This window comes from Capra hircus, chromosome 19 (genome assembly GCF_001704415.2).
Source record: "Capra hircus breed San Clemente chromosome 19, ASM170441v1, whole genome shotgun sequence".
Classification (NCBI taxonomy): Eukaryota; Metazoa; Chordata; class Mammalia; order Artiodactyla; family Bovidae; genus Capra; species Capra hircus.
Genome location: NC_030826.1, coordinates 10,664,855 through 10,689,548, shown reverse-complemented (window position 1 = coordinate 10,689,548; position 24,694 = coordinate 10,664,855). Strand labels below are relative to the sequence as shown.

General features: G+C 39.2%; 1 protein-coding gene across 1 annotated transcript in view; it reads right to left on the bottom strand.

Annotated features, from left to right (window-relative positions):
- The window catches only part of MED13 (mediator complex subunit 13), a 97,842-nt gene extending 83,479 nt beyond the window's left edge, over positions 1 to 14,363 (bottom strand). Inside the window, exons 1-3 of the mRNA XM_018064145.1 lie at positions 14,194 to 14,363; positions 12,162 to 12,396; positions 4,188 to 4,356 (exon numbers count right to left, since the gene is read on the bottom strand). Of these exons, the coding sequence (XP_017919634.1) occupies positions 4,188 to 4,356; positions 12,162 to 12,396; positions 14,194 to 14,259 (470 nt within the window). The 5' untranslated portion in view covers positions 14,260 to 14,363. The remainder of the gene's footprint in view (positions 1 to 4,187; positions 4,357 to 12,161; positions 12,397 to 14,193) is intronic.

Here is a 24,694-nt window from a genome sequence, read left to right as displayed (position 1 = left end):
GAAAACTGATTTAACACCTGTTAAGCCCTGATTTCAAACACAGCCTGGTCAGTTATGCTTATTTAAAGGTTTCTCATTCCCTTTTCCCATTCAGAAAGAAAAAAAAACTCCTCTATTATTGTTCATATCTAAAACCAACAGTTCAAAGAGACAGATTTGTATGAATCTCTAAGAATCACAGTAAGAAATGACAGTAAGAAAAGCTTAATGGGAAGGAAAAAAGAGAGGAAAGTCTTTCCTAGCCCTGAATTTTTCTCAAAAATGTTTCTAGAAAGCATGAGAATGGGGAAAACTGACCATGCAAATCCTAATAACTAAAACATCACAAAGACATTTCATTAGGTCGTAAGTACTATTATATATCATCACTGAGGACTTCAGAATAATCTTGATGATGGACATTAATGATAGACAAGCTAAAAGGAGGAAAAATAAGACAGTAACCAGGTCCAACTTAGCAAATAATGGACATCTTGACAGAAGTTGGAAGTTTCCCCTATTTTTGAGTCTCAAGTACACTTCCAATTTAGCATACAATTCCAAGAGGGTTCATCACCACTGATGCAAACCAACATACACATGACTATCAGGCACCTATAAACGTGGACAGATCACACTGAGATGGACTCTAAAGTACGGAGTGCATATTAGATTTCAAAGACCTAGTTTTTAAAAAGTAAACTACCTCATTAATATCATTTGCATATGCAATTACACACTGAAATATTTTAGATATATTGGGTTAAATATATGAAACTCAATTTCACTTTTTTAAAAACTTTCTTTAATGTGCCTACTGCAAGATTTTCAAATACATATGTTGACTCATATCGTATTTCTATTAGACAGTGCCATCTTAGAAGACAAGAAGAAAAGAACTGAGTCCTTAGAAAACATAATAGCTTCCCTAGAAGTTAACTTTTCAAAGGTATTGAGGAACCCAACCAAAGGATATCCCAAAACTATATAAAATGGCTATTAATATACCACCTTAAATTTTGTGGTGCTTATATTTAAATAAGATGGAGTTGAAGGGACTGTGTAAAAGCCACAGGTGTATGAAAGACGACAAAGCTTTACGAGCGAAGTTTAAAGTAAGTCTTTCAGTTACTGCCCAACCCCTCCAAAAAAAAACAAAAACAAAAAAACCTTAACTGACTTCTTTAGTGATGCTACGGCATTATTTTAAGTGTAAAGGCTCTGGTGTAAGCAATATCATCCAAAAGAACTTATGCAATACAATAACCAGTACTCATAAGAATATTCGAAATGTGGTTTAGACAACTGAGGAACTGAATTTTTATTTTTTCAATTAACTGCAATTTAAATAGCTACAATTGACTGGTGGCTACTGTAGCAGCACAGTTCTAAACAAAAATGGCCAAATCTCGGTCCAGTCACCTTACTAAAGCCTGCAGCTTGCTTCATAGCTATTTACATATACAAAACTTCCAATCAGCATTTTAGTGCCCAGAAGTCTTAAGAGTAGAAAAGGAGAAAATTCAGACATCCAGGATCTCAAAAATATTACTTCTTATGTACTCTCTTCTCAGGAAACTACAGGTGATGGGTATTACCAAAACAGTAAGACAAAAAACCAAAACATGAGATCCAGGAAATAAGTGACCCAACAGACAAAAAGCAAAGCAAATTCCCAAGACGACTACTGTGAAACAGGCCTAATAGAACAACAAGTCCAAAACAGAACCGAACAATGACGGGTTCAAATAGGGATACTGAGAGAGAGTAAGAAGAAACTAAAAGATTACACAAACTCCTTAAAGGTAGAGGGGAGACTTATACTTCCTGCAGATAGCCTAGGGGTGAATTACCAGTAAGTATACAGGCTGGGGATCAGCACACTATCTGTAAAAAGCCAGAGAAATATTTTAGGCATTGTGGGATCATCAGTCTCTTATCACAACTATTCAACTCTGCCAGAGTGTGAAAGCAGGCATAAAGTAATCCAAAAATGAAGGAACAAGGCTGTGTTACAATGAAATTTACAAAAACAGGGGGCAGGCTATATCTGCCCTGTGAGGAAGTAGTTTACCAACCCTTGACATAGGTAATTAAGGGAAAAAAGAGGTAATCACATTAACACTGGGAAAAACAAAATTATATAGAGGAAATAGAATGTAATCCTACATGCTATATGACTCACTAAATATTTATAAAATTATAATAGAAACAATAGGTACTTTTTTTTTTTTTAACCAAATCTCATAACTATATTGGTAAGATAGGGGAAAAAAAGAAGGGACAGGAGAACAGAGTATCTCAGTATGCCAATGTCCAAGTGGTAGGGATGGGAGTTGGGAGATGGCTGGGGTGGAGGGGATGGTAAGATAGCTAAATTATTAATAGAAGATTAAATCCTGAATAACTGAAATAACAGAAAGTTCAATAATTAGCATTTGCTTGTAAGTTTTTAAACGGGTAAATTAAAGTTAAGTTAGAAGAATTTAAAGGGACTGCCTCTGAGGAGCACATCTAGTAGTTGGGGCTCAGGATTGCAGGTTCTCTTTTTAATTCTTGGTAATCAGCTTGAATTCTTCAAACTGCCTACCTACTATCTATTCTCCATTTCCTCTTACTAACCAAGGTTTATTTTGCTCAGAGTGGCAATGTTCCCATATACAGAGTATTTACCTCAAGATAGCCAATGATATGTCAGCTAAAATTTCCAGAAAATAATCTAATTTCTGATCCAACAGTCACCCCTTCTCATCTCCTCCCTCCCTTCCTCTTCCTCCCGAAGTCTGGAGATGCAACACTTACTGGAACCACGAAGATAAAAGCCAAAGGACAGAGATAAAAGAGCAGAAAACTCCAGGGAACCCAAGTTTTGATGACATCACTGAACGTATCTTCCTCCAGACTGTTATTAAGAAAAATCAATTTCTACATAAGCTGCTGCTAATTCACTCCAGTCGTGTCCGACTCTGTGCAACCCCATAGATGGCAGCCCACCAAGCTCCCCAATCCCTGGGATTCTCCAGGCAAGAACACTGGAGTGGGTTGCCATTTCCTTCTCCAACGCATGAAAGTGAAAAGTGAAAGTGAAGTCGCTCAGTCGTGTCCGACTCTTAGCGACCCCATGGACTGCAGCTCACCAGGCTCCTCCGTCCATGGGATTTTCCAGGCAAGAGCACTGGAGTGGGGTGCCACTGCCTTCTCCTCTACATAAGCTAGTTAGGACTTTTTTGTCATTTGCAACTGAATGCACTCCTACCTTGCACAATTATTCTTTTGACAATAAAGGTTTGTTTTAATTTTCAGAGAGGAAAAATGAAAGCCTTGATATGTCTTACCTTCTATCGATTATAATGAAACTAGAAAGGGGAGTTTACAAAAAATTTCGTGTGTGCATGGAAAAAGATGTGCACCTGACATAAAATGACATCTCAACAATGATTACAACCATCACATCTTTTAGGGAAAACCAATAAATTTCCTTCATTTTTTTCTTTTCCCATATCCCATCTTACACACCACTGTTTCATTTCTCTAGAAGTCTCACTAATTCAACAACTGCTTGAGACTAAATCTTCTAACAGATTATGCCTTATATTATTTAAACCAGAGAACTGTAGTAACCTAAAGCTTTTACCTGAATACGTCTTAAAAGTCTTCTGTGCCTCCATCTGCAACTATCCTACACATTAGCATCATGAATTTGCTTAATTCAAAGCTGAAGAAAATCATAAGCACCCCAAAAGTATACATGTCCTACATAGAAACGTACAAATTTAAGTAACTTTAATTAAAGCAAAAAGATCTGAGAATGAGGATTACCTCAACCCAAACATGACTACAGATCACCATCTAAAAAAAAAATTAATACTACTTAATTTTAACAGAGTACCATGGATGTATTTCCACTAGTACTAAAAAATATATATACTTCAATGCGTAAGTCTCTGCTTTCATCTCACATTTTTTCTATTATCCTAAATCAAAACTTAAGCCACTGTACTGACACACAGCCTATCCGTCCTACAAGAAAATTCTTAAAATGTGTAAAAGAAAGAATGAAGGAGTCAAAGAAAACTGAATACTTATATACTTTGCCAAAGTTAGCCTTCTGAATGTCTGTGAGATATTAGTTTTATCACACATTCTATAAAGTCATTAATATTAACAAGCCTAAAGAAATATCAAGTAAGAGTTTAAAGATAGCTTACCTTTTATTTATAGGTTTTTCGTCTTTTTCATAAGGCTTTACAAACCACTTGCCAATACGTACAAAGTTCCGGTTCATTAAACACCGTTCCAACAGATTGTGAACTGCTTTGAAAAGCAAAGTTCGGCATTCATAGGAAAGTCCATTCTCCCACACTCCATCTTCCTCTTCTATAAAACAAATGAAAGAAACAAAAAGTAACATAGAGGCACTGTATCTACTCAGAGCTAAACTGAAAGTATTACAGTTTAATCCCTAAATTCATAAACCCTACTTCACCTCAGAATATTGAGCTACGACCACTTTGCTATCTCTCTAGACACTAAAACATCAAGTTTCAAAGCTAATCCATAGAGAATAAAAGGCCAAAGAGCCATGTACTCTATTAAATTACCTGAAAATTATTTTCCCACCACATAAAAAGGCAATGATATATCACAAACATACTGATTTGGCTTCTGTATAAATGAATAGAACATCTGTATAACCAAGGGAAATACCACACACTCTATACCTAAAGTGCCAATTTCTAAGTTGACTCACTTGTTACTTTGTCCTAACTCTTCCAGTCATTCACCCTGCCAAAAAAAAAAAAAAACTGGACAGTTAATAATTAAACTCAAAACATCTTACATCCATCAGCATTCTAATCCACAACTCAACTATAAAAATAAGTGATGGATAAAAAGGAAGCTTCCGGCACAGAGCCTAACAAGTAGTGCATTATCAGCCACCTTAGGTCTCATTTCAACCAAATGATTCCCATGCTTACTATTTAGAGTAAGAGTCTCTACATGGGGTGAAATTTAAAACTTTAAAGACAAATTTTAAATGGCACTTCTGATATAAATTTATGTTGGTAGTTTAGTTGCCAAGTCATGTCCAACTCTTTGTGACCCCATGGACTGCAGCACGCCAGGCTTTCCTGTCCTTCTCACCATCTCCTGGAGTTTGCTCAAATTCATGTACATTGAGTCGGTGAAGCCAACCAACCCATCTTATCCTCTGCCGCCCCCTTCTCCTTTTGCCTTCCATCTTCCCCAGCATCAGGGTCTTCTCCAATGAGTCGGCTCTTCACATCAGGTGACCTAAGTATTGCAGCTTTAGCTTCAGCATCAATCCCTCCAATGAATATTCAGGGTTGATTTTCTTTAGGATGGACTGGTTTGATCTTGATGTCCAAGGGACTCTCAAGAGTCTTCTCCAACACCACAATTCAAAAACACTATTTCTTCGGTGCTCAGTCTTCCTTATGGTCCAACTTGCACATTTGTACATGACTACTGGAAAACCGTAGCTTCGACTATACGGACCTTTGTTGGCAAAATGATGTCTTTGCTTTTTAATACGCTGTCTAGGTTTGCCATATCTTTTCTTCCAAGGAGCAAGCATCTTTTAATTTCATGGCTGCAGTCACCATCCACAGTGATTCTGGAGCCCAAGAAAATAAGACCTGTCACTGCTTCTACTTTTTCCCGCTCTATTTCCCATGAAGTGATGGGACTGGATGCCATGATCTTGGTTTTTACAACCCTTGCTAACTATACTGCCTCAATTTTGCCAGCAAATCTATTAACCACTCCAAGTGAAGTTACAAAAAAAAAAAAAAATAATAACATAGTCACTTTGAGATAAGTATGGATGTAGTTCAGAAAAAAAGCTTTTTACTCTCTATCCATCTATACCTATAAGAAAGCATCCAAGGAATCCTACTATAAATAGGAGCTACTGCCATCAACATTTTAACTTTTGGAATATTTTAATTTGCTATTTCAAATATAAAATAGTGTGGCATACTCCTATAGTCTATTTAACTTTATAAAACATTTTTAAAGTATGGACCTTCTTTCAATTTAAGTAAAAAAAAATCTTTCTTAATTCAACACTAAAAAGGCATAACTATCTCAAGAGAAAAATAATAAACCATGATGCTTTAGAATAAAAGCAAAGACGCGTATTAAGAATGACAGATGGCAAACATTCATAACTTGTACAACAAATGAGCAGAATAAACATTAACTCAAAAGCACAATAGCACAATGACAATGGACTTTAACTTCACTAGAAATTTGTGCTACAAGTTAACGTTGATTTTATGTTGTTCACTAAAATGTCTCCTAAATTAGAGTCAAAATCTTTCAAATCAACTTTTTTCCGAAAGACAAGCTTTTTAAAAATGAGAAAAGCTTGATAATTTTTAAATCATTAATAATAAACAGAAAAAGTTCTTCACATTCTGCTGTATTATCGACATCCTTATCTACTTCCAATTAAAACCAAAATTTCAGAAGTTTCACTTTATTAAAGGAAACAGGAGGCTAGAAGAAAAGGGAAGTGGCACATAGTGGCTTCACTTTATTTAAAAAGTCTAGATCAGAAGCATATCTGAGTTGTTGAGAGAAAAAAAAAAAATCAAAACTTTCTCAATCTGTTTTTAGTTTAATCAGCTTCTATCATTTCAAATCAAAGTTACATTAAAAGCTTTATCTAAAATTATGTGATTTATGATTACTAAAAGTACACATATTCTTAACTCCAAAAGAATTATGCTGGAATTCTTCAGTTCTTTATAAACTATCTAGTGTACTTTTTATAGCCTTTTACCTCAAAAATCCTTACCTTCTAAGGAAATGCAATGGAGTAACATGTCATACACAAGAAGCCCCTACCAAAATCTTTTCTCAAACTACTTCTAAGTTTTAAAGCAACAAAGAACCAAAACACAGATAACATTACATTTCAAACATCTACAGTCACTATAAACTTCAAATATCAGAAAATTATTCACTTAAAACTTGAGACTGAATTCACCTTCCTACCCAAAAGTTAAAAATCTTTAAAACAGTAAAAACTGTAATACAATAATTTTTATTAATTTTACATATTAAGATTTTATTTTAAAAAATCTATTTCAGTTAAACCTGTATGTAGTTAAATAGTTTAAGAAAACTAAATATAGTTTAGAAAATTAATCAGTATTAATATTCAAGCATTTCTCTCTCATTGCTCTAATTCTGTGTCTAGAAAAACTCAGGTAAACTTAATCCTCATTTTACATTAAACCCTCAAATGCCCACAAAGCTTATTAACACTAAATGGGAGTTATGCATAAAACAAAGATCTGATCACCTGTTAGGATTTTCTAAGGCCAACAAATCTCTTAAGCACATCTTCACCTATATGGTAGATAACTAAGCAACCATCACACTAAATAACAATTTGATTTTTCATTGCTGAGGAAATAAGAATAATTCCTAATAACATTCAATGAAAAGTCAGAGGGTTTTTTTTTTTTTGGAGGTCCAGGGGGAGTGTCACTCAGAAAGCAGCCTACTAAGCCAAGCTTCTATCTTGATATTATAGTAACCATAAGAGACGTACTTCTCCACATCTTGTATTCATGGATATAAAAAACGAAATGGTACAACCAAGCCACCAAAGACACAGTGGCATACACCCCTTACATTAATTAAAATAAGCCCTTGTATCTCAACACCAGCTTAACAGAAAAGGGTGGGAGAGGGAACACACAGGCAAATCTTTACCTAACTTTTTTGAACTTAATTAACCCCAGCCTAATGGAAAAAGTCTGCTTAATGTATTTAAATAAATGTTTCCCTCCTCTTCTATCTGTATCCCCAGAGAAAACAGTTTCAATTCTGTGTTTTTAGTACTTTTCTGTTACCCTTAGGATTAGAACTCTTAACTGTTAATTGTTACTTGAAAAATTTTTACAAGATATTTGAACAATAAGTTCAAATGCTAAATTTGATTTCCATAATTTTTTGAGGATACAGATTATAGTGATACAAAAGGATGTGATAGGTCATCAAAATAATTCTCTATGAGTAGGGGGAAAAAATAAAAACAAAAAGAATTTTTGATATACCTAAGCATTTGTACTCAGTTTTCTCAAAACTGACATCGTTAAATATCCTCATGGTGGTAAGCCAGTAAAAAAGGAATCTACCTAAGTAAGTCTGCCAAGCTATTAAAATGCAGCATATACTAAAAAATAATAAATGGGTCAAAATCCATCATTGTTGAAAATACTATGTATTTCTTGAAGGAATAAAGAGAAATGTTTAAGTGTCTAGTTTAGCACCTGTCTTGAATAATAATTGCCCATTCATAAGCTGTTCTTTCAACAAATTGCTGAGAGCCTTAAATTGGCAGCATTATTGATCAGCAAAACCTGAAAAACATTGGTTTAAAAGCAGCCTCTTATGTTTATCTTTGATTTGAAGATCTAAAAAATAGTTTTCTTGCTTGATAGTACACAGAGAAGCATGGCAATGTTGTACCTAGAAGACCAGCAAACATAAAAAGTTGGATCACAAGTAAATTATGTAACAGAAGACAGAAATGAATTAACTCTCTTCAGGCTACCTGGGGCATAAAATAAATTTTTAGTTGACTAACACTAGACTGCTATACTCGGCTGCTATTTATCTGTCAATCTTGTTAAGGCTGTCACTTAAGGTTAAATTCCACTGTAATTAATATCCTTCAGTAAAAGCATCCAAAATTAAATTCTAAGACTAAACAATGACCTATTTGACAGTATTTACGATGAAATTGTTATAAGAAAAGTACTTGGATATGTCGCTAAAATCCTGCATTATTACCACAGGAGCCAGGAAAAAGAAATATTTTTAGCCCTGATTCTGTTTTTTCAATTCTCAGGGTATCAGTTTTCTCAGAGTCTCATCACATTCTAGCTACTATAAATTTTTTTAAGATGCAAACCTCAGAGAGCGGATAGTTGTTTTTATTTTTGTTTCAAGGGAAAAACTAAAAGCCAATAGTGACAACAATAAACTTCGAACTGAGGGTTAAAGTATCAAATCAGATCTGGCTTGCTGTAAAAGACTTTTATCAATTAGCAGTAAAACTAGTTTACATTCTATTTCTACACATTAGCAAAACTTGAAAGGTAGGTGACCCAGACATGTGCTACATGTAAGAGGCAGGCAGAAATTAAAAATGTACTATGGAACCTTAGCAATGGAACCTGACTAGACTCTTCAGAACTATCAGGATCATTAAAAATAAAGCAAGTCTGAGAAACAGTCAAAGGAAACATGACAACTAAATGTAATATAGTATCCTTGATGAGATCATAGGATAAAAAAGGGCATTAAGTAAAAATAAAGGATAACCAAAGAAACTATCGATTTAGGTAATACCAATATCAATATATCAGTATTGTTTCATTAGCTGTGGAAAATGCACCATTTTGATGGAAGATGTAACTCAGAGAACTCTATATAGTGTCTCTGTTAAATTTATGGAAATCTACACGTATTTTCAAACAAAAAGTTACTTTAAAAAATACACTATGACACAAATGAAATTCATAGGGGGAAGCAAAGGCAATTTTGTACTTTTATTACTGACTTAATATGAAACACTGAGAATTCTCATCTGCAAAAAGGAATGGCTTCTGCCTTCTCTCACCAAGAACGGCAATGTTACTGCCACAATCACAAATATTTCAGTAACAAGATGTGGTAGCTGCTGAACCAAACAGAAAGACACTGCCTGCAAAGAGCACACTCAAGCTAAATTAACCAGCTCTTTAGTTACCACCTGGGTCCTTCCGGTTCCCCTCTCCTTGCTACCACACCTCCACTTGGAACTCAGGACTGCCTCCAGCAGCTGATGCCACCCCTACTGTCCAGCTGCTCTCTTCTCAGGGGAGCTTAAAAAAAGGGGATGGAGTGCCACAGATGGGAAGAAATGAAAAAGGGGTTAGCTCGAGAGACAGCGGCAGACTAATTACCCCAAAAGGGAGGCAGACGGTGTCCCTGGAGCAAAGAAAAGGGCGAGACAAATATACTCCATCTGAAAAGACCTTATTATTCTTTAAGATATGTCTGATTTAAGTAAAAACATTCTAAAGTAAATGACAGGTTAAAAAAAAAGCTAAAACATTATAAAAATACCACTGGCTACACAAACTGTTTAAGATAGTACCAGACAGACTTTGGAACAGAAAATGTGATTACATATAACCATTACTATATTTAGGTTTACTATTTTAATTGCTTTCACTGATAAATTCTTAAGTTAATTGGCATTCAGCAAAATCTGACAAGTAAAGCCTAAACTTCCAAAATTACTTTCATTATGTTCAAATAAATATTTTAAAGTATAGGCAGCACTATTTTAAATAATTACGCTTATCGGCAAACTATAGAGAAAAAAATTTAATAGCTGTGAATTTTCAGGAGAAAACCTATTTATAACAGAAAATAAAACTCCCCACATAGTATTTTAATATACATCACGCCAGTTCACAGTTAACTTTAATAGGCTTTTAATTTTCAAAATGTTAGTCCTATTAATGTAATACTAATACTACATAACTGTTAAGATTATGTTTGATTCCACGAAATGTATTTCATGGAATCTGGGGGAGAGGGAAATGGTCTGTTCAGATGTTCTAACTTTATTAAGAAGACCAAAACTTCCAAGTCAGCATAATAGTTTATCTATATTATCAATAATATTAAAACAGTCTTCAAATATTTTAGTAAGGTGGTATTTATAATCACTTCAAGATTAAAATAACTCAAGCATACCTAAAGTCAATGAAAGAAAAAGGAAGCTGGCAGGCTTAGTTTTTGGCATGACAATTACAAAGCATCACCTTGCTGATGCTGTAAAGGAATATTATAGTCTGATGTATATGCATACATCATATACACATACATATATACAAACTCATCATTTAATATATTTAGAACCACACTACATATTTAAAAATAAGGGCTAGACTCTCCAGCAGGATCTTATTAGAAAAGCTAGAAAGCACTGATCATAAGAGAATTGCAACCTCTCTCAAAAATAAATATTAAGACTGAAGGGTTTGTTAATTTGAAGATAAAAAATGTGACATACACATTCCTGCACAAACACTGGTCTTAAGTGCTTGTTTGAGATAGTCACCTGGATTACATACATCCAAAAATAAAATAAGTTCTATAGATCAAATAGACAATAATAGAAACTCCAGAGTACTTGATTTCCAATAAGAAAACTTTTTCAGTTATCTAAAAATCCTCAATTTTCTCGTCAAGAATCATTATGTTACATCATACTGAAATCTTTGGTACACTGCAGCAAACAACTAATCATTTACATTCCTATCATCAAAGATTCAGTTAACATGGACTCTAAAGTAAACACAAGCTTCAGTATTACATGAAGAATTATAGTTTCTCTTTTGAAAGTAACATTTGGTCCTAAATATCAAGAAAATAAGACAGAAGTAATCTTATTAATTTGCTCATAATAAAATTACTTCCCTAACTTTTCAGATTATGACACATGTCCCACTGTAAAAGCTACACAAGTTGGCACTGTTTCATATCAAAGACAGTCTTTGATGGAACAGTACCTAAAATAAAAGAATCACATTCCAAGAATAAGAAAATTAACATAAGCCTTCATTTGTTAATAATGTAACAACCACAAATAAAAATACTGAAAAAACTATATGCCTAGGGGGAAAAAAAAAGCACGTGAGAAAGTTACAGTATTTCCAGATATTTCTACAACTGTGTGCTTATTTACACAGAAGAGAGTAGTAGCAGAATTGACTCAAAGATGAGTTACACGTGGTTTCAAAAGTATTTTTTGACTGTTAGGAAATGCTCCCCAATTCCATTTTTCTTAATTTTATTTACTAACATGCCTTCCTTGGGCTGTCTGCCAGAAATTCATGAGAAAGCTGGGAGGTGGAAGAAAGAATAAAGTTATTCGAGGCTCAAAAAACCTGCCATGAAATGCATAATTTTCAGTAAAATAAAATAACAGCAGTGAAATAAAACATGAAGCTGAATTTTTGTCTGGTTTCACAGTAAACAAATGTTCCACCAAAAGAATCTCCATTTGTAATACAAACGTTTTTAGGAAAAGTATACAACATTGCTATATCTTTAAGTTAGAAATGATAAGCTGCTTTCACCTGATAAGTCATGGTGAATTAGGTCAGCAAAATTGGGGTCTTCACCCCACCAAAATATCCACAATTCTCTTCTTCCAGGTCTCTGATCACGCCGCCAAACACCAAGTACATCTGCCTTAAGGCAGCGACTAAAACTGCTCAAAATGGGGTCTTCCTCAGTCACCGGAAACAGAATAGGGGCAGAAGTTGGGCCTTGCCACACGTATCTCTTCCATTTAATTCCCGTCAAGTCAGCCTGAGGAAAACAAAGTATGATTTTTTTATTATTGCATATTCACTCAAAATCAAAAGTCCTCACTATTAAAGTCCCCTATTTCATTAAGACATTACAATTTTTCAACATATCCTTGGGATACTGAAAACAAACTGACCAAAAAAGAAAGGGGGGGGGGGAGCTTATTCTGATAATTCAACAACCAAAAATTAAAGGAAAAGAACAGACACTGAAAAAATTAATACTGACATGTCACTGAATACAAGTCAATAAATGTGTCCCAAGGATAAATTAAAAAGCTTTAATAATGTTAAATATAAACACAGACTTTAATACTGCACACTGAGTAAACATTTGCTCTCAGTCCTAAATTCTGTTCTTACTGGTTACATTTGTTTCTTGGTATCAAACTTACTACAAAATTAACTTTTAAAGATTCATCATTCAATGTTTATAGACGTCACAGCTGTAACGAAAAGAAATCTCAACTACAAATGAAAACATTCTTGTTAAATCTTTACATATATATCCCTTTAAGGAAAAGTCAAATAGCTGCTCACAAAGAACTGTCAGATTTGTGCTAGTCTTATCTTCAAAGAACCCGATCCTAAAAGTACCAAAAATAGACTGAGTTGGAGAAGACAGAAATGTAAAACCTGCTGTTTGTCTACTATATCTGAAGAGATGCTGATTAATGGATATTGTACAAGAAACATTTTATAAGGGGGAAAGGCATTCAAGATCTCAATTTAGGATCGTAAAAGACATTATCAGCATGAATTCAGTAATTTTTTAATCTAACTTAAAAGTGCAAGCTTAAGGTGCCAAAAATGAAACTGCTGATACATGACTGGCAGTTTACACTTGCCAACTAGTTGTGCTCCGCCCACTCAATTCACTTACCTATCACACACTCTTAATATTCCTCATAGGACAGGGAAAATGAAAAAAAGAAAGTTACCGAAACTTCAAATCATTGATGAAGCTAAGCTCCTATCCAACTGCAGACTGAGTATTTGCAACAGTTGGTACTTTTGAAAGTCTTTATTGAGATGTTCCCAGACCGGGGCCAACCAACACAAGTGCCATCCGTAGAGCCAGCTTCCCCTTGACTTTTCAATAAGAGGAGGAGCAGCCTTCTGTATAAAAATATTTAGTCCAGAACCACAGCATCTCTTCCATAAGTTCGCTCCACTCTCACAAACCTAATGTTCTAATAAAAGCAAGTCGGCTAGAGACTGTCAAAATCTCCAACTGTTTTCAAAGTTTAAAAGAAAAACTACGGAATGGCATTCACTGTTTTTTTTCAGAGTCTGAAGTCACCCAAGGAACAAACGAACCCCCTACAGTTTGACTCATCTTTATAAAGAACAAGCACGTAAAATTAAAAGAGTGCTAAGTTCCGGGGTCTCGTTTATCGGGGGAAAACAAGAGGAGCAGAGCCAGGCAGTGGGAGAATGGGCAATAACACAAAGTGGCAGAAAAGGGATACACGGTCAATAGGGAGACAAGCAACAGTTAAGCCAGCAACACAAGAGGGAAATGCCGCTGTCCTGCCAGGAAAGGAGCCCAAGTTGGGAGACAGGACCGCGGGCGAGAAAAGTGTCGGAAACGGGAGAAAAGGCCGACGCTCCTAGGGCAGCCCGGGCCGGCGGCTCCGGGCCGGCGCGGGGCTCCCGCGGCGCCGGCTCGGGCCGGGCCTCGCCCGGGGACTCGGGCATCTGGATCCGACCCGGACCCCCTCCCCCACGGCCCAAGGGCGCACCTCGCGGCCCCTCCCCCACCGCCCGCCCGCCGCGGCCCCCGCCCGGCACTCACCAGGCAGAAGAGGTTACAGTGACAATCTTCCAGGCTGGCCCCGTTCGGCACGAAGGAGGAACTCATCGTCCCTCACAGCAGCCGCCGCCGGCGCCACAACCCACCATCCGCCATTACCGCCGCCTCCGACCAGAGAGAGAAACAGACACCGGGGAGGGCGGGGGGGTGGTGGTTGGGGGGGCGGTGGAAGAGGAGGCCGCCGGGCCGCCCGCCCTCCCCACCCACCCCCCCGCCGCCGCGAGCAGCCCCCGCCGCCCGGCCGGCACCCAGCCGCCCGGGGCCGAGGGCCGGAGGCGGGAGGGCCGCGCCGCGCTCGCCCCGCCGGCCGGGCTGCGGCCGCCGCGGAGCCCGCGGACGCTCGTCCCTCTTCGGGGGACGGAGGGGATGTGTGCCCCTGCCACCAGAAAAAATAATAAATTACAGAATAAATAATTAAAAACGAGTCCGAGAGGGCAGAGCCCCAGCCCCGGAGGCTGCTCCCGGGGCGGAGAGGCGCCCGCAGAGGGGCGGGAAGGGCGAGAGCCGGGAGAGAAGCCCAGGCCCCCGGCTCGGCGGCGGCGATGTCCTTAAGCCCAGAGTCTCCTCAGTGGCGGAGGTTGGTGGCGGCGTCTGCGGGCTCAGACCATTCTCTGGCTGTGTCTTCGTGTCGTCCCTGAGCCAGACCGGCCTAACGCCCGCTCTCCTGCGGCCTCACCGCCGGGACGCCGTAGTCTCCCCCATTTTGTGGGCCCAGCGGGCGGTGTTTTTCCCCCTTTAATCCGAATTCACGGGTTTTCCCTTCGCTTTAATGGCGGCCACAGGGACCAGCTCGCCCTCTCTGCTCGCCCATTGGCCGCCTCGAGGTCACGTGGGCCCAGGCTCCGTGGGGAGGGGGAGCGAGAAGGGAGTGAGAGAGGGCCGGGAAGCTTTCAAGCGGAGGCGCTGAGCCCCGGGGGACGGGGCGGCCGGCTGTTGGCCACCGAGACAGCGCCATCTGCTGGGTGCCCCGGCCAGTGTGCGATGACCCGGGCCCTGGCCCTCTCTCTCTCTCCTTACGGGGCAACTGACAGTACCAGAGGGTTCAAATCACAAATCTGAGAATTACGTTGAAATCAGTTTGGATTCTGTGGAAGAGAAAAGTACTGCAAAAATTCCAAGCCAATCTCACTTATTCCTCAAGGCCGTTGGGGTGCGGCACAAACCCCTGGGCTTGGGCGTCAGATCCTCTGAGACCGGACTCGGCCGCTCGAAAGTTGGAATATTATGAAGGAAACATAAATGAAACAGTATAGCCTTGTGGTTCACAGCCGGGGAGTTAGACACTGCCTGGGTTCGAACTTTGAGCAGATCACTTACCTGCGTTCCAGTTTACTCATCTGTGAAATGAGGAAGACATGTCTCCCTCACGGGTTGTTGTGGTAAATGAGTTAATACAAAGAAAACACGTAGGTAAGCCCAGTGCCCAGCACAGATAAACACTGCTTAGAGTTGTCTATTACTGCTGTCATCATTACCTCGTGTGGTTATTGTGAGGAGTAAGTGACCCAAGTGTATGTAAAATGCCCGCTGACAGTCATCTCTCCGTGAGAACCCGCACTTACTTTGCTTTACCGCTGTGTCTCCAGTGTCTCAAAAAGGTTCCCGGCACACAGTAGGTGCTTGATATTTGTGAATTTGGGACTGAATGGAAAGAAGTAGGAGCCAAATAAAATGTTGGTTCCCGTTCCCGCAAAACATTTCAGTTCTTGACTGGATCATACTTCAACGTAGGAACTCAAGACATTTTTCCTAAGTTTTAGAAGGGAGAGAAGGGGAGAGAGGGAGATGGAAAGGAAAGAGAGCAGCGAGGGGAAAAGAAGGGAAGAGGGGAGAAGGGAGGGAGGAAGAAGTAAAGGTGATTCAAAAAATTGGAGACATCATCGAGTTAGGACTTTACCATAATTTTTCATCTTAGTTGCCTCTGTAAAATGATGGTGGATTCTTCTATGCCCCTTATTCAGCCACAGATTGGAAAGCCTTCCTCCTGTATTGATTCATATATGGTAGTGAAGACCCCAGATATTGAAGCCAAAAACCTACAGGAGAAGTTCTGCCACTTACTAGTTGATCTTGGATCAAATTTGACTTTAGATCAAATTAATTTCTCCTGCTCTCAATTTTCTCATTGTGAAATAGGGATAATAAAAGTACTTTTCTCCTAAAGTGTCTGGTGGATGAAACATTGCAGACATAGGGTTTGCCACATTGCTTGCTAAATGTTATCTGTTAATATACTTTAAAAAATCATTATTGAGCACACTCATATGAATGTGTTCCTGGTCTGTGCTAGGCCTGGGATACAAATATGAATAAGATACATGCATAACCCTCAACACTGGCCACCTGATGCAAGGAACTGACTCATTAGAAAAGAGGTTGAGGCTGGGAAACATTGAAGGCAAGAGGAGAAGAGGATGACAGAGGATGAGACGGTTGGATGGCATCACCGGCTTAATAGGCATGAGTTGGAGCAAGCTCTGGGAGTTGGGGAAGGACAGGGAAGCCTGCTGTGCTGCGGTCCATGGGGGTTGCAAAGAGTCGGACAGGACTGAGCAACTGAACTGACTGAACTGAACTGAAAGATTCCTGAAGCAAGGCAACAAAGGAACCATTTCCCACAGGATAAGATAAAATACAATGTAGGTAATTGCTTGAATAAGGTATGTATCAACTGGCACAAGAGGAGTGCTGGAGGAGAACCAAAGTCAGAGAAGGCGGCTCAAAGTAGGTAGCATTTGAAATCAGATTTGAAGGATAAAATGAATTCTTATAAAGCCCTTTGAAGCAGTTAAATCTTATTAAACCCAATTCAGATCCAAAGGCCACATATCAAAGTCAATTATGCAACCAGGACTAATTCAATCCAGGAGCTCAAATCAACTAAAGTTCACATCCTTTCTAACTAAGTTCCTGCACTGGGAGATGGCAATCTCCAGACCCAACAAGGTAAGAGACCCTCCGCTCATTTCTCTTTCCTGGAGAGAATCCTCAGGCCCTTGCTCCCACTGCTTTTGTCACCCTGAAAAGTTCTCCTCCGTCATTTATTTTATCTAAAACCAACCTTTTTAGAAGTCTCGCCCTCCACTGTCCTGCCCCCAACTTAAGCAACCTTCCTTAGTACTCCAGAGGCAGACAGGATCTGCCTGAAACCCACCTGATGGGAAGTAACATTTTGACTGGCATTTCATTTGAGTATCAATCTTCCCCTAAAGACAGGGAGTGGGGGGTGGCCAAGAATGGAAGGAAGAGATGAAAAAGTAAAGATACATTGAGAGAGAAAGAAAGGAGAAGCAAAGTGGAAGAAAGAGACACCAACAGTGAGAGGAATGGAAACATCTTGAAATCTTGGGGAAGAGATAAAAGAACAATATATCATAGCCATCCACATTCTCTTAAAATGGCATTTTCTGTGATGTAAAGAATAAGAAATAAAAATGTATATGTACATTGTCAAAAGTTTGGAAGACACAGGAAAGTGTAAAGGTGAAAACATTTTAGACACAACGTGCTACCTCCTCCCCCTCTAAATGCCCATGAGCACATCACCATTCACAGCTAACTGTCAAATGTGTATATATGGGGAATACATATATGCATTGTTGAAGTCATCCTATAAAACATTTTACTACACATACTTGTCATCTAGAATGTCAGTCAGGTCATGAAAGGATAAGGTACAGGATATACAAGGAACTCATTCATAATCTTGCTAGATATGGCATTTAGACAGTTGAACAAACTAGTATCAAAACTCCACAAGATGCTTACTAGTCCCCTAACTTCCAAGAGTACTGGGTGAATGGCACCCCACTCCAGTACTCTTGCCTGGAAAATCCCATGGACGGAGGAGCCTGGTGGGCTGCAGTCCATGGGGTCACGAAGAGTCGGACATGGCTGAGCGACTTCAGTTTGACTTTTCACTTTCATGCCTTGGAGAAGGAAATGGCAACCCACTCCAGTGTTCTTGCCTAGACAATCCCAGGGATAGGGGAGCCTGGTGGGCTGCCGTCTATGGGGTCGCACAGAGTCGGACACGACTGAAGCGACTTAACAGTAGCAGCAACTTCCATTTACTCATTTGTAAAATGTATTACTATATCATAATAGTACCTACATTTTACTGTTGTGATGACAAGATGTAATTCAAGTGAAAGAGGAGAGCCAATCAGGAATCTCAAGATGAATCTAGAGGTGCCTTGAGTTGATAATCACCGATTGTCTTCTACTGTTTGAATTGTGGACTCAATGATCTACATTTAAAACTGTTCTTTTACTTCTTCATCCTTTTCAGGGCTCCATCCTGAGTGAGAAAATGGAGATCCCAAGCCTCCAGGAAGGGTGACCGTCTCACCTGAGACTGAGAAAGTCCAGGAAAGGGCAGTGTTTGTCCTTAGGACTCCTGCTTCCCTCCTGATTCTGAAGCAAGCTAGGGTCTCAAGCAGTAGAAATAATAAGAGCTAAATAAATAACTAAATGTTTTTCGTAGCCACATTTAAAGAGAAAAAGAGAAATAAGTGAAATTCATTTTACTTTTGTACTACATTTGGGTTTCCCCAATGGCTCAGCAGTAAAGAATTCGCTTTCAATGCAGCAGTCACAGGAGACGCAGGTTCAATCCCTGGGTCGGGAAGATCCCCTGGAGGAGAGCATAGAAACCCACTCCAGTATTCTTGCCTGGAGAATCCCATGGACAGAGAAGCCTGGTGGGCTACAGTCTATAGGGTCGCAAAGAGTAGTACATAACTAAAGTGACTTAACATGCACACACTCTATTTACCCTAATATAACATAAATATTATTATTTCACATGTAGTCAACATAAAAATTATTATTGGGATATTGTTTTTTAATCAAAACATTAAAATCTTCATGTATTATATTTTCACTTATAGCACATTTCAGTTTAGTCAAATTTCAAGTGCCTAATAGCCACATGTAGCTAGTGCTGCTGTGGTGGATAATACAAGCTTACAGTCAAAAGCTAAAGCTAAGGACCAGTTAAGTTGTGGAAAGAATGGTCTTCAGCCTGGGGACAATATTGATTTTCTTAAGGTCATGTTAATGGTTTAATGCTGTACTTAATTCAATAGAAAACAAAACACTGAGGCATCACAAACTATTTTATTTAGTGAATGCACAGACACTACTTAGTTGAAGACAGAAATAAAGAGATACCCTTGGACTGCAAGATCAAACTAGACATTCCTAAAGGAAATCAACCCTGAATATTCGTTGGAAGGACTGATGCTGAAACTGAAGCTCAAATACTTAGGTCACCTGATGCAAAGAACCAACCCATGGTTGACCTTGATGCTGGGAAAGATTGAAGGCGGGAGGAGAAGGGGGCAACAGAGGATGAGACAGTTAGATGGCATCACTGACTCAATGGACAAGAGTTTGAGCAACCTCCAGGAGATAGTGAAGGATGGGGAAGCCTGGCGTGGTGCAGTCCATGGGGTCACAAAGAGTCCACAGGACTGAGCAACTGAACAACAATAGTAAATTAGCAAGTTGAGACAATAAGAAAACTTATTAGTTCTAAACCTTAAATATCCTGAATTATCTTGAAAGTTGCCCTGACTGGCCATTTTCTTAGCAGTACATTCTCTCAACCTTGTCTATTTCTCCATAAATGTTTTATTTTAATGTTAAATTTGAAGTCAGTTCCCTCTAATTTCCTTACTTTGAAATTAGACTTGTAAACCTTCATAAGTGAATCAGATTATCTCCCTCCCCAATCTTTATTCCACTTGAGATAGTCTTTGACTCCTCTGGATGTCTGTTTCCTCAAACCTAATGAAAGAGATCAGATTAAATAGCTGGTATGATTTTATCACCTAATATGCAATACTTAATATATGTCAAGCACTGTGCTAAGTATTTGCATTCAGTTCAGTTCAGTTGAGTTCAGTTCAGTCTCTCAGTTGTGTCCGACTCTGAGACCCCATGGACTGCAGCATGCCAGGCCTCCCTGTCCATCACCAACTCCCAGAGTTTACTCAAACTCATGTCCACTGAGTCAGTGATACCATCCAACCGTCTCATCCTATTGTCCCCTTCTCCTTCCGCCTTCAATCTTTCCCAGCATTAGGGTCTTTTCAAATGAGTCAGTTCTTCACATCAGGTGGCTAAAGTATTGGAATTTTAGCTTCAACATTTGTCCTTCCAATGAATATTCAGAATATTCCTTTAGGATGGACTGGTTGGATTTCCATGCAGTCCAAGGGACTCTCAAGAGTCATCTCCAACACCACAGTTCAAAAGCATCAATTCTTCAGCACCCAGCTTTCATTATAATCCAACTCTCACATCCATACATGACTATTGGTAAAACCATAGCCTTGACTAGACAGACCTTTGTTGGCAAAGAAATGTCTCTGCTTTTTAATATGCTGTCTAGGTTAGTCATAACTTTTCTTTCAAGCAGTAAGTGTCTTTTAATTTCATGGCTGCAGTCACCATCTGCAGTGATTTTGGAGCCCCCCAAAAATAAGGTCTGTCACTGTTTCCACTGTTTCCCCATCTATTTCCCATGAAGTGATGGGACCAGATGCCATGATCTTCGTTTTCTGAATGTTGAGCTTTAAGCCAACTTTTTCATTCTCCTCTTTCACTTTCATCAAGAAGCTCTTTAGTTCTTCTTTGCTTTCTGCCATAAGGGTGGTGTCATCTGCATATCTGAGGTTATTGCTATTTCTGCCAGCAATCTTCATTCCAGCTTGTGGTTCCTCCAGTCCAGCGTTTCTCATGATGTACTCTGCATATAAGTTAAATAAGCAGGGTGATGATATACAGCCTTGACATACTCCTTTCCCAATTTGGAACCAGTTTGTTGTTCCACGTCCAGTTCTAACTGTTGTTTCCTGACCTGCATACAGATTTCTCAGAGGCAGGTAAGGTGGTCTGTTATTCCCATTTCTGTAAGTATTTTCCACAGTTTGTTGTGATCCACACAATCAAAGGGTATGGCATAGGCAATAAAGCAGAAGTAGATGCTTTTCTGGAACTCTCTTGCTTTTTATAAGATCCAACGGATGTTGGCAATTTGATCTCTGGTTCCTCTGCCTTTTCTAAAACCAGCTTGGACATCTGGAAGTTCATGTACTGTTAAAGCCTGGCTTGGAGAATTTTGAGCATTACTTCACTAGCGTGTGAGATGAGTGCAATCGTGCGGTAGTTTGAGCATTCTTTGGCATTTCCTTTCTTTGGGACTGGAATGAAAACTGACCTTTTCCAGTCCTGTGGCCACTGCTAAATTTTCCAAATTTGCTGGCATATTGATTGCAGCACTTTCACAGCATCATCTTTGAGGATTTGAAATAGCTCAACTGGAATTCCATCACTTCCACTAGCTTTGTTCATAGTGATGCTTCCTAAGGCCCACTTGACTTCGCATTCCAGGATCTGGCTCTAGGTGAGTGATCACACCATCATGATTATCTGGGTTGTTTAGATCTTTTTTGTGTAGTTCTTCTGTGTATTCTTGCCACCTCTTCTTAATATCTTCTGCTTCTGTTAGGTCCATACTGTTTCTGTCCTTCATTGAGCCCATTTTTGCATGAAATGTTCTGTTGGTATCTTTAATTTTCTTGAAGAGATTCTAATCTTTCCCATTCTATTGTTTTCCTCTATTTCTTTGCATTGATCACTGAGGAAGGCTTTCTTATCTCTTCTTGCTATTCTTTGGAACTCTGCATTCAAATGGGTATATCTTTCCTTTCTTCCTTTGCTTTTCACTTCTCTTCTTTTCACAGCTATTGTAAGACCTCCTCAAACAACCATTTTGCCTTTTTGTATTTCTTTTTCTTGGGGATGGCCCTGATCCCTGCCTCCTATACAATGTCACAAACCTCCATCCATAGTTCATCAAGCACTCTATCAGAGCTAATCCCTTGAATCTATTTCTCACTTCCACAGTATAATCATAGAGATTTGATTTAGGTCATACCTGAGTGGTCTAGTGGTTTTCCCTACTTTCTTCAATTTAAGTCTGAATTTGGCAATAAGGAGTTCATGATCTGAGCCACAGTCAGCTCCTGGTCTTGTTTTTGCTGACTATATAGAGCCTCACCATCTTTGGCTACAAAGAATATAATCAATCTGATTTCAGTATTGACCATATGGTGATGTCCATGTGTAGAGTCTTCTCTTGTGTTGTTGTAAGAGGGTGTTTGCTATGACCAGTGTGTTCTCTTGGCAAAACTCTATTAGCCTTTGCCCTGCTTGATTCCATATTCCAAGGCCAAATTTGCCTTTTACTCCAGGTGTTTCTTGACTTCCTACTTTTCCATTCCAGTCCCCTATAATGAAAAGGACATCTTTTTTGGGTATTAGTCCTAGAAGGTTTTGTAGGTCTTCATGGAACAGTTCAACTTCAGCTTCTTCAGCGTTACTAGTTGGGGCACAGACTTGGATTACCATGATATTGAATGGTTTGCCTTGGAAACGAACGAAGATCATTCTGTCATTTTTGAGACTGTATCCAAGTACTACATTTTGGACTCTTTTGTTGACTATGATGGCTACTCCATTTCTTCTAAGGGATTCTTGCCCCCAGTAGTAGATATAATTGTCATCTGAGTTCAATTCACCCATTCCAGTCCATTTTAGTTTGCTGATTCCTAGAATGTTGACGTTCACTCTTGCCATCTCCTGTTTGACCACTTCCAATTTGCCTTGATTCATGGACCTAACATTCCAGGTTCCTATTCAATATTGCTCTTTACAGCATCAGACTTTGCTTCCATCACCAGTCACATCCACAATTGGTTGTTGTTTTTGCTTTGGCTCCGTCTCTTCATTCTTTCTGGAGTTATTTCTCCATGGATCTCCAGTTGCATATTGGGCATCTACTGACCTGGGGAGTTCATCTTTCAGTGTCCTATCTTTTTGCCTTTTCATAGTGTTCATTGGGTTCTCAAGGCAAGAATACTGAAGTGGTTTGCTATTCCCTTTTCCAGTAGACCACATTTTGTCATTTTGTCACATTAATTTTGCATTAATTATCTATATAATCCTTGCCACAAGCTTCTGAGGTAAGTACACACTACTGATATATTATTCCAGTTTTCTAGATTGGGATAAGTAAGTGTTAGTCACTCAGTCATGCCCAACTCTTTGCAGCTCCATGGACTGCAGCCCACCAGGCTCCTCTGTCCATGAGCTTTTCCAGGCAAGGATACTGGAGTGGGTTGCCATTTCCTGCTCCAGGGATCCCTAGATTGGAATGCTGAGGCTTAAAGAGCAACTTGCCTACGGCCAGAGAGGTCTGTGTTGTTTAGTCATTAAGTTGTGTCCAACTCTTTTGTGACCCCATACAGTAGTCTGCAGGCTCCTCTGTCCATGGAATTTTCCAGGCAAGAATATTGGAGTGGGTTGCCCATTTCCTGCTTCAGGAGATCTTCCCGTCCCAGGGATCGAACCTGTATCTCCTGCTTGGCAGGTGGATTCTTTACCACTGAGCCACCTGGGAAGCCCAAAGAGGTCCATAAACTATGCTAATCTACCAAGAGGGGCTCAGGACAAACCCCCAGGAGGGACAGTTGAAATTAAATCTTAAAGGATGAGTGGGTTGAACTAGAAATGCAGGTGAGAGGGGATGGAGAGAGACAGAAGGCACAAGGGAAGGCTGGAAAGCCTGGTGTTGGTAAGAAAAGATTTGGCTAAAAAAGGAACCCTCAAGGCCAAAGCATGAAGAGTTTGGATTTAGTCCAGAAGAGAATTAATAATGATTGAAAACTTTAAACATGAGAGTGCCGAGCTAGATTTGTTTTTAGAAAGAAGATGCCAAGAGACTTGCGGGGGGCATGGTGGTAATCCAGACAGGAAGTGAAGAGGCCTGAACTAATTAAAGGAGTTTATCTGAAAACATGCTTTCTGTTTCACATTTATTCCCTTTATTAAGGCATCGGCAAGGAAGACAGGGAAGTAGAGGAAATCACTTTTGCAAAATGCTGAGCATTCTTTTCTTACTGAGCAGATGATTTTTCTCAGAGTTGAGAGAGGAAACAAGTACAGTTTACTGAACCTGCTCCTCCTGTTAAAAGGTTCCAGGCAGGACTTTGGTCTCACAGAATAATTATTCCTGGCAAGACACAAACCGGTTTGCAATATTGTTGTTCTCTTTACCCAAGAAAGGGTTCAAAGGAGTTCAAAGGATGTAACCAGCCAAGAAAATAGGAAGGTTATTCTAGAATCTCTTGGTTCTAAGAACCAAGAGGATTTAATATTGATACTAATATAGAAGAAGGTAACAGTTGCATACCATTTCTACCACTGACTTTGACATTCACTCATTCATTCACTTAATACCTACTGATATTTACTATGAGCAAGGTTCTGTACTATGTGTTATGATGTTGAGGGCAAGATGCAAGAGTATATTAGAAACAGATCTGATCCTCAAGAAGCTTATTAATGTCAGACAATAAGACATGCACTAAATAACTGTAAGTTGTGTTTGAAAATACCTTAACTGGGTATA